This window comes from Nomascus leucogenys, chromosome 18 (genome assembly GCF_006542625.1).
Source record: "Nomascus leucogenys isolate Asia chromosome 18, Asia_NLE_v1, whole genome shotgun sequence".
Taxonomy (NCBI): Eukaryota; Metazoa; Chordata; class Mammalia; order Primates; family Hylobatidae; genus Nomascus; species Nomascus leucogenys.
This window is the reverse complement of record NC_044398.1, coordinates 21,816,315-21,840,752: the sequence shown is the minus strand read 5'-3', so window position 1 is coordinate 21,840,752 and position 24,438 is coordinate 21,816,315. Positions and strand designations below refer to the sequence as shown.

At 52.5% G+C, this 24,438-nt stretch overlaps 1 protein-coding gene across 4 annotated transcripts in view; it reads right to left on the bottom strand.

Moving 5' to 3' along the window:
• CDH23 (cadherin related 23) overlaps positions 1-24,438 on the bottom strand; it is a 91,025-nt gene that overhangs the window by 17,453 nt on the left and 49,134 nt on the right. For 2 of the 4 annotated variants that reach the window (XM_030799251.1, XM_030799248.1), the window contains exons 11-18: positions 20,346-20,567; positions 19,939-20,058; positions 18,782-18,962; positions 13,817-13,950; positions 13,156-13,365; positions 12,518-12,625; positions 9,215-9,317; positions 1,044-1,160 (exon numbers count right to left, since the gene is read on the bottom strand). In XM_030799251.1, coding sequence (XP_030655111.1) covers positions 1,044-1,160; positions 9,215-9,317; positions 12,518-12,625; positions 13,156-13,365; positions 13,817-13,950; positions 18,782-18,962; positions 19,939-20,058; positions 20,346-20,567 — 1,195 coding nt within the window. Of the gene's footprint in view, positions 1-1,043; positions 1,161-2,184; positions 3,991-9,214; positions 9,318-12,517; positions 12,626-13,155; positions 13,366-13,816; positions 13,951-18,781; positions 18,963-19,938; positions 20,059-20,345; positions 20,568-24,438 lie in introns of those variants that run through there. The other 2 variants (XM_030799249.1, XM_030799250.1) reach the window with 2 other exon arrangements.

Sequence of the window (24,438 nt, the reverse complement as noted above, 5' to 3'; positions counted from 1 at the left end):
TGGCAGCATCCCACAGCCCCCCAGAGGCTGCCTGAGGATTGACCTGACCCTCAGGCTGCAGCACAGGAGCCTTTCCAGTGGTGTTCTCACTTGCTGTTCCATAAGAGGAAGGGCTAGGTGACCCTGGTGGAGCCCTCAGCCCTTCCTATGCACTGGTTTCCTAAACTGCTCAATGAGAAAGGGCAAGATAATCTTTAAGACCCTAGATCCTGTCTGAGCTGTATGTATTCTCTCTATGTAACCGGCCTGGGCCCTTAACCATCTGAGCCTCTGACATGGAAGAGATGACCAAGTCTGCCCTTCCTTCCGGAAAATGTGGGCTTCTGGGCTGTGAAGATAAGCAGTCAACATCTGCCAGGCCTGGCTTCCCCCACAGCAGCTGTCTCTGCCTCATGGCCGAGGCAACTTGAGGCCACCCCATCCCCACTTCCCCCACTCAACTCTCACTCTGCCCACACAAAATCCACCCCTCTGGCAGCCCCCTCCCAGTCCATGCCTCAGGCTGCAGGCAGGGTGGCCTGGGCCCAATTGGCAGAAGGTAACACTGGGCCCCTCTGTTCTCCACCGTAAGTGCCTGCACCCCCAAAGCAGTGTCTGTGGCCTCAGGTTACCTCCCCTCATTCTTTGCTTCCTCTGTGCTAACCCTGTGGCTTCCTATAAGATCATGGGGTTCCCATCTCACATCCTACCTACACCCTGGTTACCAGTTCTGCTGGCTGAACCTAAGCCTCTGTCAAACCATTTTTTCTCAATCTGTTCCAGGCTCTACCAAGCCTCCTTCCTACTCTGAGCCTGGGGGTTCAGATCACACACAATTCTGAGCTTCTGGATCCTCCACTGCTGAGCTCTATGTAGCCATCACCACCCTGGGCCTCACGGTGGCTGCCACCTTCCATGCCTCTTGTGTTGCCTGACTCCTGGCCCCCAGAGCAACTGGGTCTTGTTGCTCCCTCCCTGGGGACAGACCAGTGCCTATTCCCCACCTGGCCCCTGCCCTGATTGGCTCTGAGTGACCAATGAGAGATGTCTGCAGGGAATCTTACCATTTGGCACACTGACAGAGAGCTCTGGTAGGTCGCTGGCATTGTCAATCACTGAGAGAGTGACCTCATAGGTGGCAACCAGCTCCCGGTTCATGGGGGACTTCACCATTACAGATCCTGTGGACCAGACCAGGCCAGGTTCAGCCTGAGAAGAACCCCCTAAAATCTGCCCTTCCCAGGGGTGCTCCTGGCCAAACCCTCCCAATCCCCACAGAGAATGACAGTCCCCAGTGGATTCTGGGACTTGCGGCTGGGGTGGGCCCACAGCCTCCTCGTAAGCTTGGGGCACGTGGCTCTGCCCCTCCCATGATGCTTACTAGCTGGGTGATGTTGGGGAAGTTATGTCACCTCTCTGTACCTCTGTGTCTGCATTTGTAAAACTAGATAATTACACTACCGACTGTCAACCCATCCTTTTCTCAATCCCCTACTATTTTGAGGATTAGAAAAACAAAATTAGTTTCCATTTGTAAAGTACGTAGAACAGTGCCTGGCACACAGAAGCTATGTGACTGCTTGTTTAAAAACTGCTGTATTCCCTAACAATGCGAATGTACTTAACACTACTGCACTCTACAATTAAAAAGTGGCTAAAATGGTAAATTTCGTTATGTGTATTTTATCACCATTTAAAAAATGCTTAGATTCTAGGGAGAGCAAGTTTAAAGGAAAGTCATGGTAGCTGAAAACCCCTGAGGGGTTCCCTGGAGGGGACAGTGGCGGGACTGTCTGGATACTTCAGGCCCATTCCTTTGTCTTGACTAAATAGGGAGTGACATGGGCTGATTGTGGGACAGGAGCATTGGTTCCATGGCAGTCCTAGCAAGGGGTTTCCTTCTGTTCTACCCACTGCCTCCCAGAGTCCCTGCCTGCTCCCCAAATCAGAGAGGAACCCCCCAGAAGCATGGGCTGGGACTGGACAGACCTAGTTTGGCTGACCTCAGTGCTGGCTTTCTTGAGACCTTTCTTGTTCCTGCCTGTTAGAGGGCCTGGTGGCTTCTGCTCCCATTAGCTTCATCCCAGAGTGAGACCTCCTCTCCCTCTCGGGTACGGGGGTCTCTGAGATTCCCTTCCCCCTTGGCAGATCCCCCTGCTGGGCTTCTGTCTTCTGTGGGTCCCCAGCCATGGGGCAGTCACTTACCCTGGGCCGCCTCCTCCTCCTCCTCCTCCTCTTCCTACTCTCGCTCCCTGTCCCCCAGGCTGGGGAGCGAGGATGGGGAGAGGGCGGCTGCATTCAGTCTGCAAAGGCTGGGCCACGGCCTTGGCCCGGGCCCCACAGGACAGGAAGGGTGGTGGGGGTGCGGTGGGCATGGAGGAAGGCAATGGGGTGAGGCAGAGAAGAGATGAGGTGGGAAGTGACAGAGAAACAGAGCTCAAACCTGTGGGCCTGCCAGCCGTGAGGAAGAGAGAAGAGGGTTAACATCAGTTAGTTCAGGGTGCAGTAGGGATGGAGCAGAGCAGGGCAGGCACGATGGTGGGGAGTCAGAGCTGACAGGGTGGGAGGAGGGAGGGAGGGGTGGAAATAGGGAGTGGGGAGGGGAAGAGGCACTGGGAAGGAAAACAGGGGAGCAAGTGGAAGCCCATTTGGAGTGGAGAGCTCAGGGGCTGAGGCTCTGGCAAGAAGAAAAGGTAGCAAAGTGGGCAAGGGAGGAGTGGAGGGCTGAGGAGAAGGGGGCAGAGAAGACACTGGAAAGAAAAATGGAGAAGAGAGTCAGTTGGAGGAAGGTGGAACAGGAAAGAGAAAAGCAGTAGGGGATTGAGCAGAGCCTCAAGTTGAGCAGGGACGTGGAGCAGCTCTCCATGGTACTGACCAACCCATGCAGCCAGGAATTTTGCTAACCTGGGATGTAGCTGGTTCTATCTAAATTCTCCTAGTGCTCATGGTTTTTTTCCTTCTTCTGTTTCCCTTTGGGCCTCAAATGCAGATTGAGTTTATCATGCTATTTGGCTCGCTGCACCGTGACCACTGGCACCTCTCTTGTTTTATGTGTGCGTCTACTCCCTTTCATTTCCATACTCCTCTCTCCTTCCCTTCTCCCCTCAGGCAGTCATTGTAATGTATTGAAGTATATTTTTTGTTAATAAAAGTATTTCTGAAAATAATGTATTATTTTGTATGTATTTTACATTTATGGAAATGGTGCTGTGGCATATATCTCATCCCATTTCTTATCCTTTTCAGTAAATACTTATTATTAAGATCCATCTACATTGCTCTGTGTGTGTCTAATTTATTGCTTCTCACTGCTGGCACTGCTGGCTCGTACCCCCATAATGCACACCCCATGATATTTTACTCTTCAGTCTCCCAGAAATGGATACCTGCATGGCCCCAACTCCATCATCACCAATAACACTGCAGTGAGCATCCTCAGACAGTTTCATTAACGCCCTGAGACTTTCTCTGGAACATATACTGGGTAATGGTGGTACAAGTGTACCTTATGCTGGATTGCTATCCAGACAGTGGAATCAGTCACAACTCCTACAGCAGTGCATGAGGGTTTCCATGTCCCCACAAGGTCACCAATATCAACATTGTCCAGCATCCTAATGTCCGCTAATCACGTGTGAAAAACTGATATCTTACTGCTGTTTTAGTGCGTTGTCATAGCCATGTTGATTTTTCTATAATTCCTCTGGGCTTTCCAAGAAGTACATCTATCAGATCCATGTCCCTTTCCTAACTCCTTAAAGGACAAAAACACCGAACTTTTGGGAAAATGAGAAAACCATCAGCATTACAATAAGCTACATACATTGTGAAAGATAAGCCGTGGTTCTCTTGGTTTTGTGATAGTGTAAGAAAATCACTGATCGCATGCAACTTGCAGAGGATTTAAATGGCCAGCATATTTATGAAGAAGGTGTTCAGCCACCTAGTTAGTAAAGAAATGCATGTTAAACAAGGTATCACGGCTGGGTGCGGTGACTCAATGCCTGTAATTCCAGCACTTTGGGAGGCTGAGGCAGGTGGATCACCTGAGGTCAGGATGATCAAGACCAGCCTGGCCAACATGGTGAAACCATGTCTCTACTAAAAATACAAAAATTAGCTGGGTGTGGTGGCACATGTCTGTAATCTCAGCTACTCGGGAGGCTGAGGCAGGAGAATCACTTGAACCCGGGAGGCAGGGGTTGCAGTGAGCTGAGATTGCACCATTGCACTCTGCCTAGGCGACAAGAGTGAAATTCCATCTCAAAAAAAAGCCAAAACAAAAACAAAAAACAAAAGAACAAACAAGTTATTACTTTCCTCTAAAATTGCCAACACATGAAAATGTGATCATATTTAATGCTGGGATGATGTGGTGAGATAGGTGCTGTCATATACTGGTAGGGCGAGGGAATCAGGAAGGCCAGAGGAGCTGCTCAAGGGAGGATGAGGAAGCAGAGAAAGAAGGAGCAAGGGGAGAGATGGAAAAGAGAAGGACGGTTCTGGTTTCCCTCCAGGGGAGAGGGAGAGAAGAGAGTAGCAAGGGAGCAGCAAAGAAAGAGAAAGAAGGAGAAAGAAGGGGGAAGCAGGGAGCAAGGAGACAGGACTTGGAGCTGGGAGGGAGGTGGGAGGGGTGCAGGCCCTTGTACCTGTGTTGATATTCACAGCAAAGGCGTCCTCCTGGTCGGGCACCAGGCGATCAGTGTCATCCTTGGCCACAATGCCAACGATGTGGTACTCTAGCTTTGGGTTGAGGTCGCGGTCAATGGCCGTGATATTGGCAATGACAGTGCCTGGCTCAGCTGACTCCAGCACGCTCACTGTCTGGATGGGGTTGAGGAACTCGGGGCGGGAGTCATTGATGTCATCGATCAACATGGTGACGATGGCTGTGCCCGAGAGAGGAACGGTGCCCCGGTCGGTGGCCACCACCGTTAGCCTGTAGGACTCCTGCTCCTCTCTGTCGATGGTGGCATTGCCAACACGGATGACCCCGGTGACTGGATGAATGAGGAAGCGGTCCTGAGCCCCAGCTTCTATTCGGTAGACCAGCTCCCCATTGAGGCCACTGTCCTCATCTGTGGCTGTGACTTGAAGGACTGAGAATCCTGTTGGAGAGGTAAAAGGGAGTAGCTGCGCACAGTGGCCTCTTCCAGAAATATCTACCAAGACACATTTGTTGGTGATGTACAAGAGGCCTCTTTTCATGACGGCCTTGACAGCATTTTCTTTTATACCTTTTTCATACTTGCAATTTTATAGGAAAATGACATATTATTTCATTTTATATTCTTTGATTAAACAATATTTTATAATGTAATAATTAGTTGTATCGTCTGCAATGGTCTGCTTTTGTCTTTTGCCCATTTTTCTGTCAATTATACAAGTCATATAATTATGACAACTTGAGACATATATATATATATATATATATATTTTTTTTTTTTGAGATGGAGTCTCACACGGTCACCTAGGCTGGAGTGCAGTGGTGTGATCTCAGCTTACTGCAACCTCCGCCTCCCAGGTTCAAGCGATTCTCATGCAGTAGACTCCTGAATAGCTGAGATTACAGGCACCCACCACCATGCCTGGCTAATTTTTTGTATTTTTAGTAGAGACAGGGTTTTGCCATGCTGGTCAGGCTGGTCTGGAACTCCAGACCTCAAGTGATCCACCTGCCTCAGTCTCCCAAAGTGCTGGGATTATAGGCGTGAGCCACCTCTCCTGGACCAAGACAAATATACTTTTCTGTTTGTTGTTTGCCTCTCAATATTGGCTATAACTATTTGATGTAACAAGGTTTAAATTAGCATGCATAGAAATTTAATATTTTTCCTTTTAAATTCTTTTGTTTCTTTTATGCTTAGAAACTTCTTATCCAGAAATGAGTTATTCACCTAAATTTTCTTCATTTATTGTTTAGTGTTTTCTACTTTTTAATATTTTCTTTTGGTTTTTATTTTGGTATCTGACATGGGAGATAATCTACACTAAATATTAGATTATTATTATATTAGATTACATACAGATTATAGTAATCAGATCTAATTGATTAGATTAGATTAAATAGGTTTTTTGCACACTGAATAAGTAGCTTCCCCATTGGCTTCACTGCTTCCTTTATCACATCATATTTTATTCTTTAATTTACCAGTATCTGTTTCTGGGCTACTTTGTCCTGGAGTCTTGTGCCCATACTGCATGGCCTTTAATACTGTAGCTTTATAATATGTTATAAAATCTGGTAAGCCAAACCTGGCTTATTATACTTACGTTTTTCAAAATTTTCTTATTTTTCCAGAAGTTATATTTTGATTTTGATGGGAATCATGTTGCTCCTATTTTGACTTTAAAATAGTCAGTCTTTCCATCTGGGAATTCAGATGGAGGATACTTAAGAATCTTGTAGGCCAGGCGCGGTGGCTCACACCTGTAATCCCAGCACTTTGGGTGGCCGAGGCGAGTGGATCACTTGAGGTCAGGAGTTTGCGACCAGCCTGGCCAACAGGGTGAAACCCTGTCTCTACTAAAAATACAAAAATTAGCTGAGTGTGGTGGTAGGCGCCTGTAATCCCAGCTACTCGGGAGGCTGAGGCAGGAGAATCGCTTGAACCTGGGAGGCTGAGGTTGCAGTGAGCCGAGATTGTGCCATTGCACTCCAGCCTGGGCAACAAGAGCGAAACTCTGTCTCAAAAAAAAAAAAAAAAGAAAAAAAGAGAAAGAAAGGAAAGAAGAATCTTGTTTTGCAGGCAAGATATGGAAGCTCAGAGGAGGGAAGGGGGGGCCAGGTCTCCTGACTCCCTCTCCAGCGTGTTCTCCACTCATCCTGCTGCCCATCTTTCTCCCCACTGGAGGCAAACTCCGTGTCCAACCTGAAGCTCCAGTCCCCTGTGACCACCAACCGGCCCCTGGTTGTGGGGTGCTGGGGCCTGTCCTCTGCTTACCAGGTGGGCAGTTCTCTAGCAGATGGACAGTGAGGGTGGCCGGGCTAAAGATGGGCCAGTTGTCATTGTCATCCAGGATGGTGATGAGCAGGTGGGCCGTGCTGTTGAGCAGCCCGATGTCCTCAGCCAGCAGCAGCAGCTCCAGGATGGGTGGTGAGAATGCCTCCCGGTCAATGATGACACCTGACCTCACGGTCACCACACCTGGCACCCGGTGCCGCCAGCCAGGGAACACACAGAAAAGGGGTACGGTGGGAAGACAGGGCAAGAATTAACAGGGAGAGAGCAGAGAAAGAAAGGGGCACCATGGGGCAGAGATGAAAGAGGAGCAGAGACAGTAACAAAATGACTTTCTTCCCCACAGGCTCAACCACCCATGCTTAGGGAGGGCCTCATGCATCTCCTGTGGTTGTCCCCTCTGCAGGTGCCCTCTGCTGTCTTCAAGACTGTTGCCTGGGAAGAGTGACCCAGGGCACAGGGTTGACCTTCTCTGTTGACAGATGTGCTTTCCTGTTGGCACCTGTCACCAAAGCAGCCTCCTGTCCAGGACCAGACTGATGTGACATGGTCTGGTTGGAGGACAGGAAAGTTGCTCTGGTTACTTCTGCTGGACTAGGGGCCTGAGCTTCTGGCCTGTGCATGGAGAGATGACAGGAGTGGGCTGGGGGGCTCCCGGCCTAGGCTGAGAGTTTGTGCACCAACAGAGGTCCTGTGTATAGTCTGCAAGCCTCTTCCCAGGTCCCCCTGCCAGGCTACTGGGTGATATAGCCCAGCTGCAAGATGGGGACTCTGGGCTGTGAAAAATGGGGTGTCCATGGACAGCCTGGGTCCAGCACTGAGAAGGGAGGCCCTCAATCCAGCAGTGTGGCCATCCCCACCCCAGAGTCAGGCTGGGAGTGCTGGGTGGCACAGAGGCCTCACCGGTGCTGCTGTTGGTGTCAAAGAGGCCACTCTGGGCGCCCAGCAGCTGGTAGGTCACCACGGCGTAGATGTCTTGATCTGCATCCAGGGCCAGGATGGGCCCGTTGAGCACCGTGAGAGGGGTCCCTGGGCCAGAAGGAGAGGGGTCACCACAAGACCAACCCAGTCCCCTGCCCTCCCACCTCCCCTGCCCTGTCCCGGTGAGCCATGGCTGACGATGGATGAGAGGGGAGGGAGGTGAGGTGGACAGGGTTGGGAGGCCCTGGGGGCGGGCCTGCGGCAGCCTTGGCAGACTGAACGCAGATGCCTGGGGAGCGGCCTCAAAGCCCTGCTGGGGAGAAAACATGAGAGTGGTGAGCAAGGCCCCAGCTGCCCGGAGCCACATCTGCCTTCCCAGCAGCCTTTGAGGCTGGCCGCTCCTCGGGAGGGTCTGGGGCTCCCTGACATCCCCTCCCCGTGTGTGGGTCTCGCCTGTCCACACATGTGTGCACACAATGCTCTACCTTTGGGGGTCTGGCCATACATGACTAGAAAAATCCACACATGTGTGCATCAAGTTCTGTGTTCACGTGGCCACAGGCACTTGCCCGGGAGCACGCACAGGCCTGGGATTCCCTGGTTGTGCACTCGTGTGCCTCTGCAGGTGGGCATGTCTGCACACGAGCGCATCAGTGGGTACCTATGTGCCTATATGTGTCTGTGCACACGTGTAACCCCACGCACATGCCTTGGTATGGACACACACAGGCACATGTGTGAGCATACACACAGACAGGTTTAAGAATGAAATTCACCTAGCGGGGATGCCCAGCCAGAGATGAGGAGCAGGGGCTGGGGAGACTGGAGGAGTGCAGGTGCCACCTCAGGGGGCATCAAAGAGGAGATTCTGTCCCTCTGAAGGGAGGTGAGGCTGGTCAGTGCACGTGTGTGGGGAGAGGGCTACACTGGCCTACCCAGGACCCCCTGACCTCCCACTTCTAGTTATAGATGCTCCCTAGGACTTCCAGAAGGCCCTGGGATGCCCTGCACTCCTGGGGTGGAGGGAGCAGTGAGGGGTGGACCCACTCCCCTCCTGGGTAGTCCTCACACCTTAAATGCCCTTCTTGAGGAATGGTGGGGCAGCTCTCAGACCACCCTGGGGAACAATGACCACGACTGTCTCTTCCAACCAGACCTGTGGCCTCTTTGTGCTCATAGGAGGCCCGGCAGCCCCAGCCCATCATCTCCCGAGCTGCGCCCATCCTTCCCCTCCCGCACCCACTGGGGTCTACGTTCAGCTATGCCATCAGGCATAAGGGAGGTCCTCAGGCATCCCAGGCCCCAGTGGTGCCTGGCAACAGCAGGAGCTCCCAGGTGGGCCCAGAACCTACCAGCAGGAGAGTTTTCCATCACCTCTGCCTGGTAGGTGCTTTTAGTGAAGAGGGGGTGGTTGTCATTCTCATCAGAAAGGAAGATCAGAAGCAAGTCATAATCCTGCAAGGGGCAGAATGGCGCAGGTTGTAGGCCATGCTCAGCAAAGTGCCCCCACCTAGGTGGGAGGAGGGTTGGGAGGTTGGAGATCGGGGCACAGAGGTGGATGATCAGAAAAGCCCACACCAACATGAGCTCATGTTTTTCAAAAGAAGACATACAAGGGGGCAACAAACATGAAAAAATGTGGCCGAGTGCAGTGGCTCATGCCTGTAATCCCAGCACTTTGGGAGGCCAAGGTGGGCAGATCACGAGGTCAGGAGATCGAGACCATCCTGGCTAATATGGTGAAACCCCGTCTTTACTAAAAATACAAAAAATTAGCTGGGCGTGGTGGCACGCACCTGTAGTCCCAGCTACTTGGGAGGCTGAGGCAGGAGAATGGCATGAACCCAGGAGGCGGAGCTTGCAGCGAGTGGATATCACACCACTACACTCCAGCCCGGACGACAGAGCAAGACTCTATCTCAAAAAAATAAAAAATAAAAAATAAAAAATAAAAAATGCTCAGTGTTGCTAATCATCAGAGAAATGCAATAAGCCACAGTGAGATACCCTCTCACACCAGCCAGAATGGCTATTATTAAAAAGCCAAAAAACAACATGCTGGGCACGGTGGCTCATGCCTGCAATCCCAGCACTTTGGGAGTCTGAGGTGGGCGGATCACTTAAGGTCAGGAGTTCAAGACCAGCCTGGCCAATATGGTGAAACCCTGTCTCTACTTAAAATACAAAAAAATTAGCTGGGCGTGATGGCTCACACCTGTAATCTCAGCTACTTGGGAAGTTGAGACAGGAGAATCACTTGAACCCAGGAGGCAGAGGTTGCAGTGAGCTGAGATTGTGCCACTGCACTCCAGCCTGGGCGAGAGAGCAAGACACCATCACAAGAAAAAAACAACAGATGCTGGTGAGGACACAGAGAAAAGGGAATGCTCATACACTGCTGGTGGGAATGTAAATTCCTTCAGCCACTGTGGCAAGCAATATGGAGATTTCTCAAAGAACTAAAGACAGAATTACTCTTCAATCCCACAATACCCCTCTACTGGGTATCTGCCCAAAGGGAAATACACCGTTATATCGAAAAGATACTTGCACTCACATGTTTATCGCCACACTATTCACAATAGCAAAGATATGGAATCAATCTAAGTGTCCATCCTCAGAGGACTGGCTAAGAAAATGTGGTATATGGACCATGGAATACTACTCAGCCATAAGAAAGAGTGAAGTCATGTCTTTTGCAGCAACATGGATGGAACTGAAGCCCATTATCCTAAGTGAAATGACTCAGAAATAGAAAGTCAAATACTGCATATTTTCACTTATAAGTGGGAGCTAAATAATGTGTAACCACGGATATACAGAACGGATTAAGAGACACTGGAGACTCAGAAGGGTGGGAGGATGGGAAGAGGGTGAGGGTTGAAAAATTATTTATTAGGTACAACGTTCACTGTTCAGTGAGTGGCAGTGAGTTCACAGTTCAGTGAACATTGGACCTAATACGTAGTTTTGGGTACACCTGATGGGTACACTAAAAGCCCAGTCTTCACCACTACACAATATGGACATGTAAGAAACCTGTGCTTGTACTCCTTGAATCTAAGAAAAAAAAAATCAGATCTGAAAAGTGCCCACACCAGGGTTCAAAGACCTGGGTTGAAGACCCTATTCTGGGTGATCTTGGGTGCCTCGTTTCCCCTGTCTAGGTCTCAGTTTTCTAGTCTGGCAAATAGGGATTTAACTCCTTCACGGAGGTGTGGCGAATGGGATTGAACCCTGTTCCATCTCACTTCAGGTGGGAAGATGAGTCCTGTTTCTTAGACCCTCAAGGCCTTCCTGTTGCCCTGGTTGTAGTTCATTCAAACTCTGCCAGTGCCTCACTTCACACCTGCCAAACCTCAGAACCTCCAGTACCCCTGTGCACTGTCACCACCTCAGAGACAAGGGAACCAAGGTGCAGAGATGGGGAGTGGCCATTCAGAGCCAAGTGGTGAGTTAGCAGCAGAGTGGGGCTTAGCCCCTAAGCCCACGGAGTCCTGCCACTCAATGCTGCTTTTACCCAGGGCCTCCTGAAGCCAGGCAAAGGAGAGGAAAAATGAGAGCAGAAAAGAGAAAAAGTGGGGGCAAACATAAGGGAGTAGAAGCTGGGCATGGTGGCTCACACCTGTAATCCCAGCACTTTGGGAGGCTGAGGCAGATGGATTGCTTGAGGTCAGGAGTTTGAGACAAGCCTGGCCAACATGGTGAAATCCCATCTCTGCTAAAAATACAAAAATTAGCCGGGCATGGTGGTGTGTGCATGTACTCCTAGCTACTTGGGAGGCTGAGGCACAAGAATCGCTTGAACCTGGGAGGTGGAGGTTGCAGTGAGCTGAGATCGCCATTGCGCCACTGCACTCCAGCTTGGGCGACAGAGCGAGACTCTCTCAAAAAAAAAAAAAGAAGAGTAGGAAGCAGAGGAGCACCACATGGGAGGGGCATGTAGCTTATGAGTTTCTCCAGCCTGACATCTCCTCTGGCTAGACCGATAGGGAAACTGAGGCCCAGAAAGAGTGGTGCCTTTGCTGAGCCACATAGCTAGTCGGGGCAGAGCTGAGATGAACTGGGCCTGAAGGCTTCTGGCTAGGGATCTACCAAAGATTCATGGGCTGGAAGGACAGAGCTGACCCCCAACCCAAAGGGACTGTTTGCTTTGCAACATCCACCTCCCTTTAGTCAAGAGCTCATTTCTTTGGCTTCTGAGGGGAGAGCCACCTGGAAAACGCAGCCCTTCCAGGACCTCAGAGCATGCTTGTGGGTGAATGCAGGCCCATGTGCCCCATGCACAAATGCACTGTGTGTCCAGGTATCAGTGGTTTGGGGAAGAAACAATGATAGTTGATGTTCACTGAGTGTTTGTCACACTCCAGGCACTGTGCTGAGGCTTTCACATATATTGGCTCCTTCATCCTTTCCACAACTTTGGGGTAGGTGTGATCTTCATTTTGCAGAAGAGAAATGGAGGCCAAGAGGAGTTAACTCGCCAAAGCCATGCACCTACTGAAGGGGAGAACTGGGATTTGAACCCAGCACGTGCTCGCTCCAAAGCCTGCGTATCTAAGCCTGGCTATGCTGCCTGCAGGAGGGGTGATGTGTTCTCTCTCCATGCACCTCTAGCTCCCAGCCCCACTCCCACCAGTGCCCTCCAGTCTCACCCTCCTGGCTATGCGTGGGTTCTCCGGGTTGTCCTTCACAGAAATGGTCAGCTTGTACTCTGGGATCTGCTCGCGGTCCAGGGGCCGGTTCACAGTGACGATCCCTGTCTGGGATGTGGAGGGTGGTGAGCTGCGTGGAGACCTTTTCCCTGCTTTCTACTTTGGCCCACAGATGCCAACCGCTCTGCCTGGCCTCCCTAAATTGCCTAAGAGATGGTCTAGAAGGCCAAAAATGTGGGCCGGCAGGGTCTCGCTGGGGCGAGAGTGACCCACTCATGCCCAGACCTTGCTGCTTCTAAGAGATGGCCCTCTGAGGACCCCATGGTGTTGCTGGCCATCTACAGACACCTCAAGAGGCTAAGTGAGAACTTTGGTGCATCTTGATTAAACCAAGTGGTCCCACAGGCTCTGGCCCCATCTCTGCACATGACAAGCTTCAGGGCTGGCTCTACGTGGACTCCAGAGATGGTTCACTGGGGAATCCAAGATTCCATGCTTCCCACAGAGATGTCCTCATCCCAGTGGAGGAACGGGAGCCCTGTGGAGCCCAGACGATGGCAGCAGAAAAGCCTCTAGGGCAGGGTCCTCTTTTTCACTGGAAACCCTGGGAAGCTCCTTGGGGTCAGTCTCGGCCCTACCGTGGCATTGATGAAGAAGGCCCGCTCGCGGTTGCCCGCAGTGATGTTGAAGGTGAGGCGTGCATTGCAGCCACTGTCAGCGTCACTGGCCAGGACGTGCGCGACAAAGCTGGACACGGGGCTGTTCTCGCTGATGGTGATGTTCATGGGCAGGTTCAGCAGCACAGGGTCGTTGTCGTTGATGTCCAGCACCCAGATCCCCACCAGCATCTGTGCCAGTCAGAGGAGGAGGGAGGGGAGGAAGAGCAAGGGATGTTGCGCATGGCAGCCAAGGAGGAGGTTCGCCAAAGGCGGCGCGGAGGGAGGGGGGGTGCAGTTGATCATGGAGAAGAAAGAGAAATGGGGAGAGGAAGAAAGAAGAAAAAGAACATTAAAAAGGCAAGAAGATGAAAAGAGGATGATGAGGGAAGCAGGAAAGGCAGAGGCAGAGGAGGGGCAGTGATGGGGCAGGGGTTGGGTGCAGAGGGGCGCTGAAAGTCTGCCTCCCCAGAGAGGTGCTGGATGCAGTGAGAGTTCTGTTAAGGGCCCCAGGGGCAGGCCTGGCCGGCTCCAGGGCAGCCTGTGGCCTCTCTTGGCACAAGGGTAACACTGTTTACGAGAATCTTTGTGGCAAGTACAGCGGCAGCGAGGTGAAGCCAGTGGGTGGGGCCCCCAGACTCACTGTGGAGCTGAGTGGGGGCATCCCCCGGTCACGGGCACAGATGGTCAGGTTGTAGAAGGCGATAGTCTCCCGGTCCAGCTCCACGTCCTTCCGGACCCTCAGCACCCCCTCCACAGGAGAGATCACAAACTCTCCTGGGTGCCACCCAGGAGAGGCCCAAGTTAGTCGGGCATTGACAGGAGCTGCGGAGACCCCCGGACTCCTCCTGCTTCCTCTAGCAAGCCTCATTCGTCAGAGGTGGGGGACAGCTGGGGCCTGGGTCCTCCAGTGACCCCAGCTTCAGATCCTCATGGGACCTGCAAGGGCTGGGATGTGCAGGTAAGTGGTAACAGATCACCACCAGGGGTGCAGGTGGACGCGGGCCACTCATGCCCTCGTGTGCCAGACCAAGCAGCCTCCTTCCCTGGGCCACAGGCAGGCCAGAGACTGACCTGGGTAAGATGGTTATGTTGAAAAAGTGGGGGCTTCTTGCTACACTAGCACCCGCTGTCTAAGCACTCTCGATCAATGAAGGCATCAGGCGCTTTGCAATGTACAATCCATCCCACATGCCATGGCTATCAATACCCAAGGATATTGGGAAGGGCAGAGCTGACCACAAAGCAATGCTTTGCTAATGGTGAATGCGCAGGCACCGGGCAGGCAGAAGGGGACGGATGAGGGGCAGGGAAGCCCCCACTGCCCTCTATTCAGTCCCCATATTGAGCTATAGTTGGAACGCAGAGTGGGTTCCCTACGCCTGTGGTGACCCTGATTTCCTTTCCCTGATGTTTCTGAGGAGCCCCACTGGCCTTGTGGCCCCAGAGTCCTTTTCTTGGCTGGGCTGCAGGGCCTGATGTCTGAGAGTCCAGAGCAAGAACCTCAGATTCTCAGATGCTGACCTGGAAGGCAGCCCAGAGACCATCCAGTCTCTCGGGTCCTTTGGAAAATGAACTGGGAGCCCAGGGAAGGGTTACCACTTGTCTGCACTACCGCAGCAAGTGAATGACAGAGCAGGATTCAAACCCAGCGCTCTGGGTCTTAACCCATTGCCTCGCACAGGACTTGTGTTCTTTCTAGACAGCGCCACTCAGAGCTGACCGGGGGGAGGGGGTGAGAACACGGAGGGTGGAGCGAAGAGACAGGGGGAAGGAAACCAGCGAGCAAGCGCGAGCCCAGCTGGAGAGGCAAGAATGGTGGGGGCTGTGTCTCTGGCAGGAAGAAAGTTGAGGGGATGTGAGCTAGGGAGCTGGGAGAGCCTGCAGAAGAGAGGCCACCTCTCCGCATTCCCCCAGGAAATGGAACGGAGAGAAGGTTAGTTACCTCCTTCACTTTCCCTTTGAACACTTAGGGGAAAGGGCCCAGAGTGGGGCACTGACTTGCTCTGGGACAGACAGCATGAAGCACACAGCTCACAGGGCACGGCAAGGACAGGGGCCCAGGCTCCCCCACAGTTTTCTCTGCCTGCCTCTTCACATCCTACATCACAATTCCCTGTCCCCAGCTCCTAACACTCTGATGTACAAAAACAGCCCCTCTCAGTCCCACCTGCAGCTGGGATTTCCCACCAGCCCTTCCGCTCCCAGGCTCTTCCCGTCCCATGGGCTTCACCCTGCCTGGGGGGCGGAAGCTGCTTAAAGCAGGATTTCCTGAGCCTGACACCCCAAGGTCTCCAAAGAACTGGGGATTCCCTTTCTAGGTGTTTCCCAGCCCTGTCTCAAGCCCTGGCCATATGCAGGCAGAGGGCCTCTTGCTCTCCTTCCAAAGCCAGGAGGAGACACCAGCACCACTCCCTTGAAGGCTCAGGGAGGCAGGCCCGAGGGGCTGGGGGCTGGGCCAGCCTAGTTCCCCTGTGCAAATTCTCCTCCTTGGCAGCTTGCTCTGGGGCCAGACTTCCCCATCCCTCCACAACTCCTGGACTCAGGAGGTTAAAAGCATAGGCTTTCGATCCAATCATATCTAGGTCTGCATCTGAACTTCATGCCTGTGTGCCCTTGGGCATGTTAATGAGCCTTGCCTTGATGTTCTCATCTGAAAAATGGGCTAATAGAGAGATGCCACCGTGGGGTTGTGCTGGTACTGGACAAAGCCTGGCCCACCTTGTGTGTGCTGGTCCCGAAAGGGAGCCCAGGCAGGCCTCTGAAAGAACGGGGAGCTTTCAGGGAGGATGAGGATGTAGGAAAGGGGTCCAAGGAATGGGCGTGACCAGAAAGGGCAGCTGAGAAGGCAGGGGCTGGCGGAAGAGGCTCAAGTGCATGTGGCCTGTCTCCCAGCTCTTCTTTGAGCACACAGCTCCTCCTTAGGGCTCAGTGGGGCTGGTAAATGCTCAGAAATCTGGCATCTGTCTCCCTATAGAAAGCAGCCTTCCAGCCTCAGGCTGCAGTGTTGGGAAGGCGACCTTTAAACTGGGGTCCCAGGCACGTCCCTCCATGTAGTGGTGCACTGTGAAACCAGCTCTCCCCAGACAGTGGCGCTGACTGTAGCATCTGTCAACCCTTCAGTGACCAGCATGAGCCCCGAGGTGGGAGGAGATGTGGGAAATGGATGTCGTGACCCACGTCAGCAGCACCATCAGGCCTTCCTCACCTCTCTGGATCTTCATTGATCATTTCTGAGATGTGGGTGGAGCTCAGTGACCCCAAAGTTATCTTTGGGCTCTAAATGTCTACTCTCCCTTCCTTGGGGGAGGAAGCCTCCCACCCAGGTCAGCCTTAGGAAACTCCTAGGCGTCTCTCACTCCTTTGGGAGCCTGCCTCTTAGTCTGCCGGGACTCCCTCACAAGGTCCCAAATTCCTAAGGCTCATCCTAATCACGTGTGGATTGAACCTGGGAAGTTTTGCTTGCGACTTAAAGGCCATGGCATGGAGGTCTGCATTGTGCTGGGGCACAGGTGTGTGCTCTGTGCCTTGAGGCTGGGGTGCAGAGCGGGCCCCTCATGGAGAGGGGCTTCAGCTGCTCGCCCAGCACCTGCCTCTCCACCAGGTGCCGGCATCCTCCTGTGCTCCAGGGACTCCCATAAAATTACAAAATCTCTGTGTTTGTGAAAACAGCAGAAGAGAAAGGCCCTTGCTCTGCTGGTTTCCAAAGAGGAAGGCCTAGTGCTTGGCCAGAGAGGAGACTTTGGGACCCGCAAGGGTAGCATGTCCGAACAGAGGGACCCACCATAAGCTCTGGCCAGCAGGGGCTCTCATTCTCTCACTTGGGCCCTCCATAAATAGGTTGTTGTTTTTGCCTCCAGCCTCTTAATTGCAAGCGAGCCTTGGGTTCTCTGTTGAATCTTCGCACCGCTCTTTGTTTCCTGGATTTAAATACCTCTATGCTGACAACTCCCAAATACCCGTCTCCAGCCCAGACCTCTCTCCTGAACTCTTGGCTTGTACACGCAACCCCTACCTGACATCTCGAACCGACCCTCCTTTTCCTCCATGACCTCCTGCTGCAGCCCTCCGTCAATGGCAACGCTATCATCTTTCATGTTGCTCACGCCAAAACCTTGACTTTCTCTCACATCCCACAGCCAATCAGTTAGCACATCCTACTGGCTCCACCTCTGAATTACACCAGAGGTGGCCACCTATTTCCACCTCTGATGCCACCACCCTGTCCCGGCTACCTCATTCTAGCCTGAGTGATTGCAGCAGGCTCCCACCTGACTTCCCTGCTTCTGTTCCTTCACCCCTACAGTCTGTTCTGAGCACAGGAACCGGAGTGGTCCTGCTGAAACCTAAGTCAAATAATGTCTCTCCTCTGCTTAAAGCCCTCTTAGGGTTCCCACCTCAGAGCAAAAGCCAAGCCCTCATGATGGCCCTCAAGGCCCAACAACATCTGGCCCCATTACCTCTCTGGTCTCATTTCTTCCTATGCTTCCCTTTGCTCAACTTTCCCCCAGCTGCAGGCCTTTTTGCTTCTCTGTGAACATCCCAGGCATGCTCTAACCTCAGGGCCTTTCCACTTGCTGTTTCCTCTGCCTGGAATGCTCTTCCCCAGATGTCACTTGACTCACCTTTGCCCTCCTTCAGGTGTTTGCCAACCTACAATTTCCGCCTTCACCCTGGCATTCCCCATCCTCCGGCTTGGTTTTATTTTTCTCCACAGCCCTCCCAGTATACTAAGTCATCTACTTAGTCAGTTGGTTCATTGCCCGTGTCCTCCAACTGGAATGTGTGTTCTATGGGGCAGGGATTTGCATCTGTTTGGTATCCCCAGCTCTTGGTACATGGCCGGCACACTGGAGGTACTCAAGAAATATTTACTGCACGATCAATTAAAAAATCAGGATGTTTCACAAAGATTTGGATTTCTGCTTTTCTTTTCAAAATGGGCTCAGGCACTCCCAGGCTGGGATCCGGACACAGCTACTACTGGCAGGAGCTGAGTTGTGGCTGCGCGGTCCCCACTGCTCCTGATTCTTTCCTACACCATCTCCCACGAAGGCTCCTTGCCTGACCCTAGCTGGCCCCTTTGGGTCTGGGATTCCCACTCTATAGTAATGAGTGAAAATGGACTTGGGAAGTTGCCCTCAAGGCCAAGGCAAACTCTGCTCTTCATCCAAGGAGAGGGCTGTGAATGGGTGACCATGAGATGTGCAGAGCAAGCCAGGCGCTCCCTTGGTGTGTGGGTTTGGGGTCCTGAGGGCGGGGGCTGTGTTCTGCATGCACTGTAAGGATGTGCTTCCCTCATCTGCCCTGGGGCCCTTCCTCTGGGTATGCAACAGGACATTTTTTCATTGTGTTCTTAAAAGGGTCTGTGTCCCTCCAAGACCAACAGCCCTTGTTCCCAGATTATAGGGTGTTCTGGCCACATCTCTGGGAAGAAGGGATGGGAGAAGATTATTTCCGTCATTGTCATAGATGGGGAAACTGAAGCCCAGAGAGGACAAAATCACACAATGCTGGGGCCAAATGCCTTGAGACCTCCCTTCTTATCCTCCCCTGAGCGGGTGTGCAGGTGAGACCCTGTGGGTGGCACGCCCCAAGCCCCACTCACCCAGAGGGTCTCCGTCCACGATGCTGTACTCCACCTGCCCGTTGGGTCCTGAATCTTGGTCATGGGCCAGGAAGGTCCACACTCTGGGCCCCGGCTGGCCCTCGGTGACTTCAAATGGTCCCTCATAGTCCCGGGGGAAGGTAGGCATGTTGTCGTTGATGTCATTCACATTCACAAGCACCTGAGATGGTGGAAAAGCTTAGCCAGGGCTTCACCCCAGCCAGCTTTGTGCTGGGCCCACCACTCGCTGGGCCTCAGTTCCTTCCTCTGTGAAATTGACCTGATAATTCTGCCTCATGAGGCCCATGGAGGAATCATATGGGATGTCGGATATGGGTGGGGCTTTTAAGCTATGCATGTGGATGAGTTATCATTATTGCCAAAGCCTTTTATGGGCACAGTCATCATATTAATAAAAATGCTATTGGCCAGACACAGTGGTTCACACTTGTAATCTCAGCACTTTGGGTGGCTGAGGCAGAGCCAGCCTGGGCAATATAGCAAGACCCCAACTCTACAAAAAATAAAATAGTAATACATTAGCTGGGCGTGGTGGTGCACGCCTGTAGTCCTAGCTACTTGGGAGGCTGAGGTGGGAGGATTGCTCTTGAGTCCAGGAGGTCGAGTCTGCAGTGAGCTGTGATCAAGCCACTATACTCCGGCCTGGATGATAGAGTGAAAACTTGTCTCAAAATAATAATAATAATAGTACTGCTATAAACTTCTATTTGTTGCTGCACTATGGTTGTCTTACGTGGTTTCATTTGCTCCTCTCACTCCTTAAAACATAGTTTGTATTGTCCTCCTTTCACAGATGAGGAAATGGAAGCAGGGAGGTTAAGCAACTTGCTCAGGGTCACACAGCTAGAAAGTGGAAGAGCAAGGACTTGAAACCCAGAGTTCATGGTTTTCCCATGAAGGAGAGGAGGGCAGATATTGTCACCTGTCTGACAGATATAGCCACACAGGGAAGTTCAGTGATCTCCTCAAAGTCACACAGCAAGTTTGGGTGAGTTGCTGAGATTAGGACAGGGGTCTTGGATTTAGGCATCTCCCTTGGACAATCTTCCCCTAACCCCTTCCCGCATCGGAGCTTTCTGGGTCCTGTCCTTTCCCAACCTCCAAGCCCAAGTTGGGGCTGTGTCCCATGCACCCACCGTGGTGGTAGAGGTGAGGCGGTGGGATAAGATGGGGCACTGGTCTGTGGCAGTGACGATCAGGGTGTAGCGGCCGTGGCTGATCTCGTAGTCCAGCTCTTTGGCAGCATTGATGACACCCTGGGGGACACATGGAAGGGACAAGGATGGATCTAGGGGTGGTAGGTCCGCAGCACCCTCTGACCAATTTGGGAAGTAGGCCCTGACATTGGAGCCGTGATGGGGAACCACTGCTACCCCCTAGCCCAGGCTCCACTCCACCAAACTTTTCATCCTCCCACACTGAGTGCCCCCACAGTTTCCCCTAGACTGCATCTTTGCTCCATCCCCCTACAGTGTCACTGAACTACTCGCCAATCCCTGGAGAGGTTTCGCCCCTTGTCCTGATCCTGCCATCAGCTGCTGACCATGTGTCTGTCGATGCGGAAGGTGTTGATGATGTTGCCTGCGACGATGGCATAGGTGACTGTGCCGTTGGGACCCTCATCCAGGTCCAGTGCCTGGATGGTGATGAGGCTGGTGTTGAGCGTGTCTGGGCCCTCATCCAGCAGTACCTCATAGTGGGGCTGCTGGAACATGGGTGCGTTATCATTCTCATCCACAATGGTCACATACACTTGCGTGGTGGCCTGTGGAAAAGAGTGGGTCATGTCCTTGGTCAGGTGGCCAGAGGGACCAAGGTGGATCCAGATGGCTGTTCTCCTGGGCTGAACTCACTCCATGTGACTCAAACAGAAAGGGCAAGGGAGAAGAAAGCAGGGGGTAGGTCAGAGGCTGGTAGAGAAAGAAAGCTCAAAAACTCCACCAAAAGCCAAGCAAGGTAACTGCTCTGTCCAAGATGGCACTGGCACCACCACTCCTATGTCTGCAACCCCAGCAGACATCACTAATCAATCACAGAACTGCTGAGGCCAGATGCAAACTTGGGATCCTTGTTAGCACAGTGGTCTAGTGATTAAGATTGGCATATGGGATGAACCCTGGTAGTCACCCCAGCTCAGAGCTTTACCAGGGCCTGTGTCTTATTAAGCCTAGGTGTCCTGCCAGACTACAAGAGGCAAGAATGTGAGGCACTCGGCCCAATGCCATATTTAAGCTTCATCTATTGTATATATAAGTGAAAGAAATACATATTTTCAGCATTTTCAGAAGGAGGACATTGGGTTTGTGGCAACTTCGTGGGCAGAACTTGTTGACCTGTGAAAAATACGACTCACAGAACATAACTTCATTGCAAGAACAGCTTCTACAACATACTCTCCTGTGATCAGCCATCTCTGCCAATGCTTGAGTCAATTGGACCACAAGTAATATTCAGCTAATCAGAACTCAGCAATCAACACTCAAGAATCAACTAGAAATTGTCCTTGCTCCCGCTCCCTGCCTTTCTCCACCTGGGAAGATGTCCCTTGTGGACTGACTGCCTTACCCTGGCTCCCTTGCTATCCAGCTTCCTGCTGGGCATGGCCAGTGGGAGGCCCTGGCCAAAGATGAAAGCAGCGAGGAGAAAGAGGTGGGGGTGTTTCTTCCACACTCCCTCCATTCCTCACTGCGGTTCTGCCCATGGCTGTGTTTCTCCTGCTTGGGGACAGGGGTGCCCCTTTCATAGCACCAGCTTTCACTGGGCTCCAGAACATCACTTCCTCTTCTTTCCCTTTGGACACGTGAGTGGTAGTGGCTTCCTGTGGTTGATGCTTGTCTCTGGGTGCTTCACCAGCCTTCCTAAACAGTCCCTGTATTAAACTCTCTTCAGTTGAACCCTTTCTGAGTGTGCCATCTGTTTCCTGCCAGGACCCTAACTAATACAAACCATAATGAGTGACTAATATAAAATAATAAGATGTTAATCACTGCAAAGGTGTCTGGGTAGAGAGAATGTGACTAGGCCATTGCCAGGCCAGAGAACAGAAAGCAGGTGGTACAGACAACTCAATGTAGGCAATTTGCATACGGTTTTTTCTTGGGACTTGCTGGCTCTGGAGCTACCAATGGAAGGATGGACAGATGGGCAGGGGATCTGGACCCAAGAAGGCTGTCACTGCCCCTGAGGAGGCAATGATTCCTCTGAGATGCAGCTCTGGATCTTGGGGGTGGAGGGCATCGGGTGTTTGCTGAAACGGTTTCCAAAGCAGGTAGGGTTGGCACCTTGAAAAGGAGCTGTGTGGCCTTGGGCAGGTCACATCCTCTCTCTGGACCTTTTCTGTCTGTTTAATAAAGGACCTGGCTTGATTTCTAAAGTTGTTTCTAGCTCAGGGAGTTTGGGAGGTGAGTTTGGGAAAGTGGGAAATGTCAGCATCCCCTCCCCAACAGGGAGGCTGGAATTCAGCCCCTTTCCTGCAATGTGGTGCTCTTGTATTCTTGCCGGCAGGTAAGGGGACTCAGGAGGGCTCAAGGCTGGGCCCCTCACCAGTAGCGAGTACTCACAGCTGCCTCCAGGCCCTGGAGAGCCACAAGACGGACACAGTGGCTTTCCTTGACAGTCATCTTTATTTGAATATTTGGGGCCTTCACCACTATTTTTAATGAAAACAAGCACAAACACATGATGGAGTGTGCAGTCTGCAGGGGCTGGGAGTGGAGAGTTTGAACAGAGTTAGGCCTTGGAGCCCCTCCTGCTCTGAGACCAGGTCTGGGCTTGGGGAGGGAAGGTGGGTTTGACTTCCTCTGGTCTCTGGAGGGAGGAGAAAGTCAGTGCTTCAAAGGCCCTCTCAGCTGAGCCCTTCCTGTCCTGCCCTGGTGTTGAGGAAACAGTGCTTGAGGTTTCTGGACCATGGTCCTTGGGCAATGCCTGTGTCTCACCCTTATGTAACCCCAGGAGGCTCAGTAGTGGGCAGTGTCGTAGGGAGAAAGGAAGTGAAAAGGGGGAGGGAACTGGGCCCAGCTCAGCAGCTCTAGCCCCCTGGGGAAGGGGTTGGCAGGGCAATTGCTCCCCTTTCTCTAATTCCAGGCCCTCCCCAGCTGCTAGGCCCTGGGGCAGAGGGAGTCTGGTTTTAAGGGTGTCCTGAGCAAAGCCAGTCCAGGAAGGGTTGAGATGGCGTGGTGCTCTAGGGTCTTGCCCTTAAGGGACCTCCCTTACTTTTGCCAGAGGACGTCAGGGTGAGAAGGGCCCAGTATCCACCTGATCTCAGTTGGCTTTGTACCTCCCCTGGTGGAAGGGCGCTCATGCTGTGCCAGCAGGAAGGGCCATGGGCTGCCTCCCAAGGTGGGGTCACAAGGCCAGGCGCATGCCCAAGGACCTGGGTTATGTCCTGGCAGCCTCTGGGGCTCCCATCCTGGGGGAGTTCCCTGGCTCCAGGGGGACTGAGCCTGCACAAGGTCATTTAGTAATAACATGATGCCTCAGCCTTCCTCTGTTGTCGCCTTCCCTGCCCTGAGAACAAGGGCTAAGGGCCTCCAGAGAGCCCATGACTTGGATCAGGCCACCCACAAGGCCCCCAGAACTCCTGGCTCCCATTGAGTCCTGATACCCTGGTTCCTGACCCAGTCAGACTCTGGGTGTCCTCTGCCCCTCAGCCTAGGAGTCACCTATTAGCCCAAGATCCCTAAAGGGCCAGAAAAACCCCTAGAAACTTCAGCTAGACTGGGGTAAACTGAGTAAAATGTCTGTGCTCTCCCACTCCTGCGATCCCTGGTCCTGGCCACGAACACCTCCGCTCCTCCATCACACAATCACTCACTCACTCATTGGTTTGTCCATTCAGATAAAAGTGCAATAAAACCTTCTCCAAGCCCAGCTTTGTGCTAGGATCTCAGAAACATCAGGGAGAGGTTTGTAGTTTCGCTCTGGAGAGCAGAAGAGCCAGAAGAAGAACCAACTGCTTGGTTTTCTCAGGCTGGAGGTGGTAGCTGAAGGGGATGTGGACAGTAAGGGTTTGCCGGGGAAAAGGAAGGGTCAGGACATTTTGTGAAGTGGGAGGACTTGAGCTGAGCCCTGATGGATGAGAAGAATTAGGAGAGGAGAGACATTCCAGTGGTGCCAGCAGTGCTGGGTGTGGGTGCAAGGGCAGAGGCACTAGAAGTTAGGGTGCATCAGAGTGTCCTGCAGGTATCCAGGCACCAGGGAGGGACGGCAGGTGCACAGCCAGGCAGACGGCTGAGGCCTCTGCTGCAGGGGAGCTTGCAGGATGTGCTGTGGGGCACGCCAACAGGTGTTGCCTGCATATCTGTGTGTGTCCCGGGGTAGGGATGTGCTGATCCTGGCGTGTAGTCCTGCACCTGCTCTCTGTGTATGCGTGTGTGTGTGTGTGTGTGTGTGTGTGTGTGTGTGTGTGTGCATGCACTCAGGGTGCCTCAGGCTCTGAATCTACAGTTAAACTACTGGCTCCAGCTTGCCTAGCTCTTCACAATGTCAGATTTCATTCATTCACTCATTTACTCACTCATTCCACAGCTGGGAGTGCCTACCACATACCAAGCCCTGGTCTGGCTGGAGGATGTAGGGTACAAGTCTCTGTCCCCAGATCAAAGGCTGGTGGCTGAGGGCAGATGCAAGCCATGGTA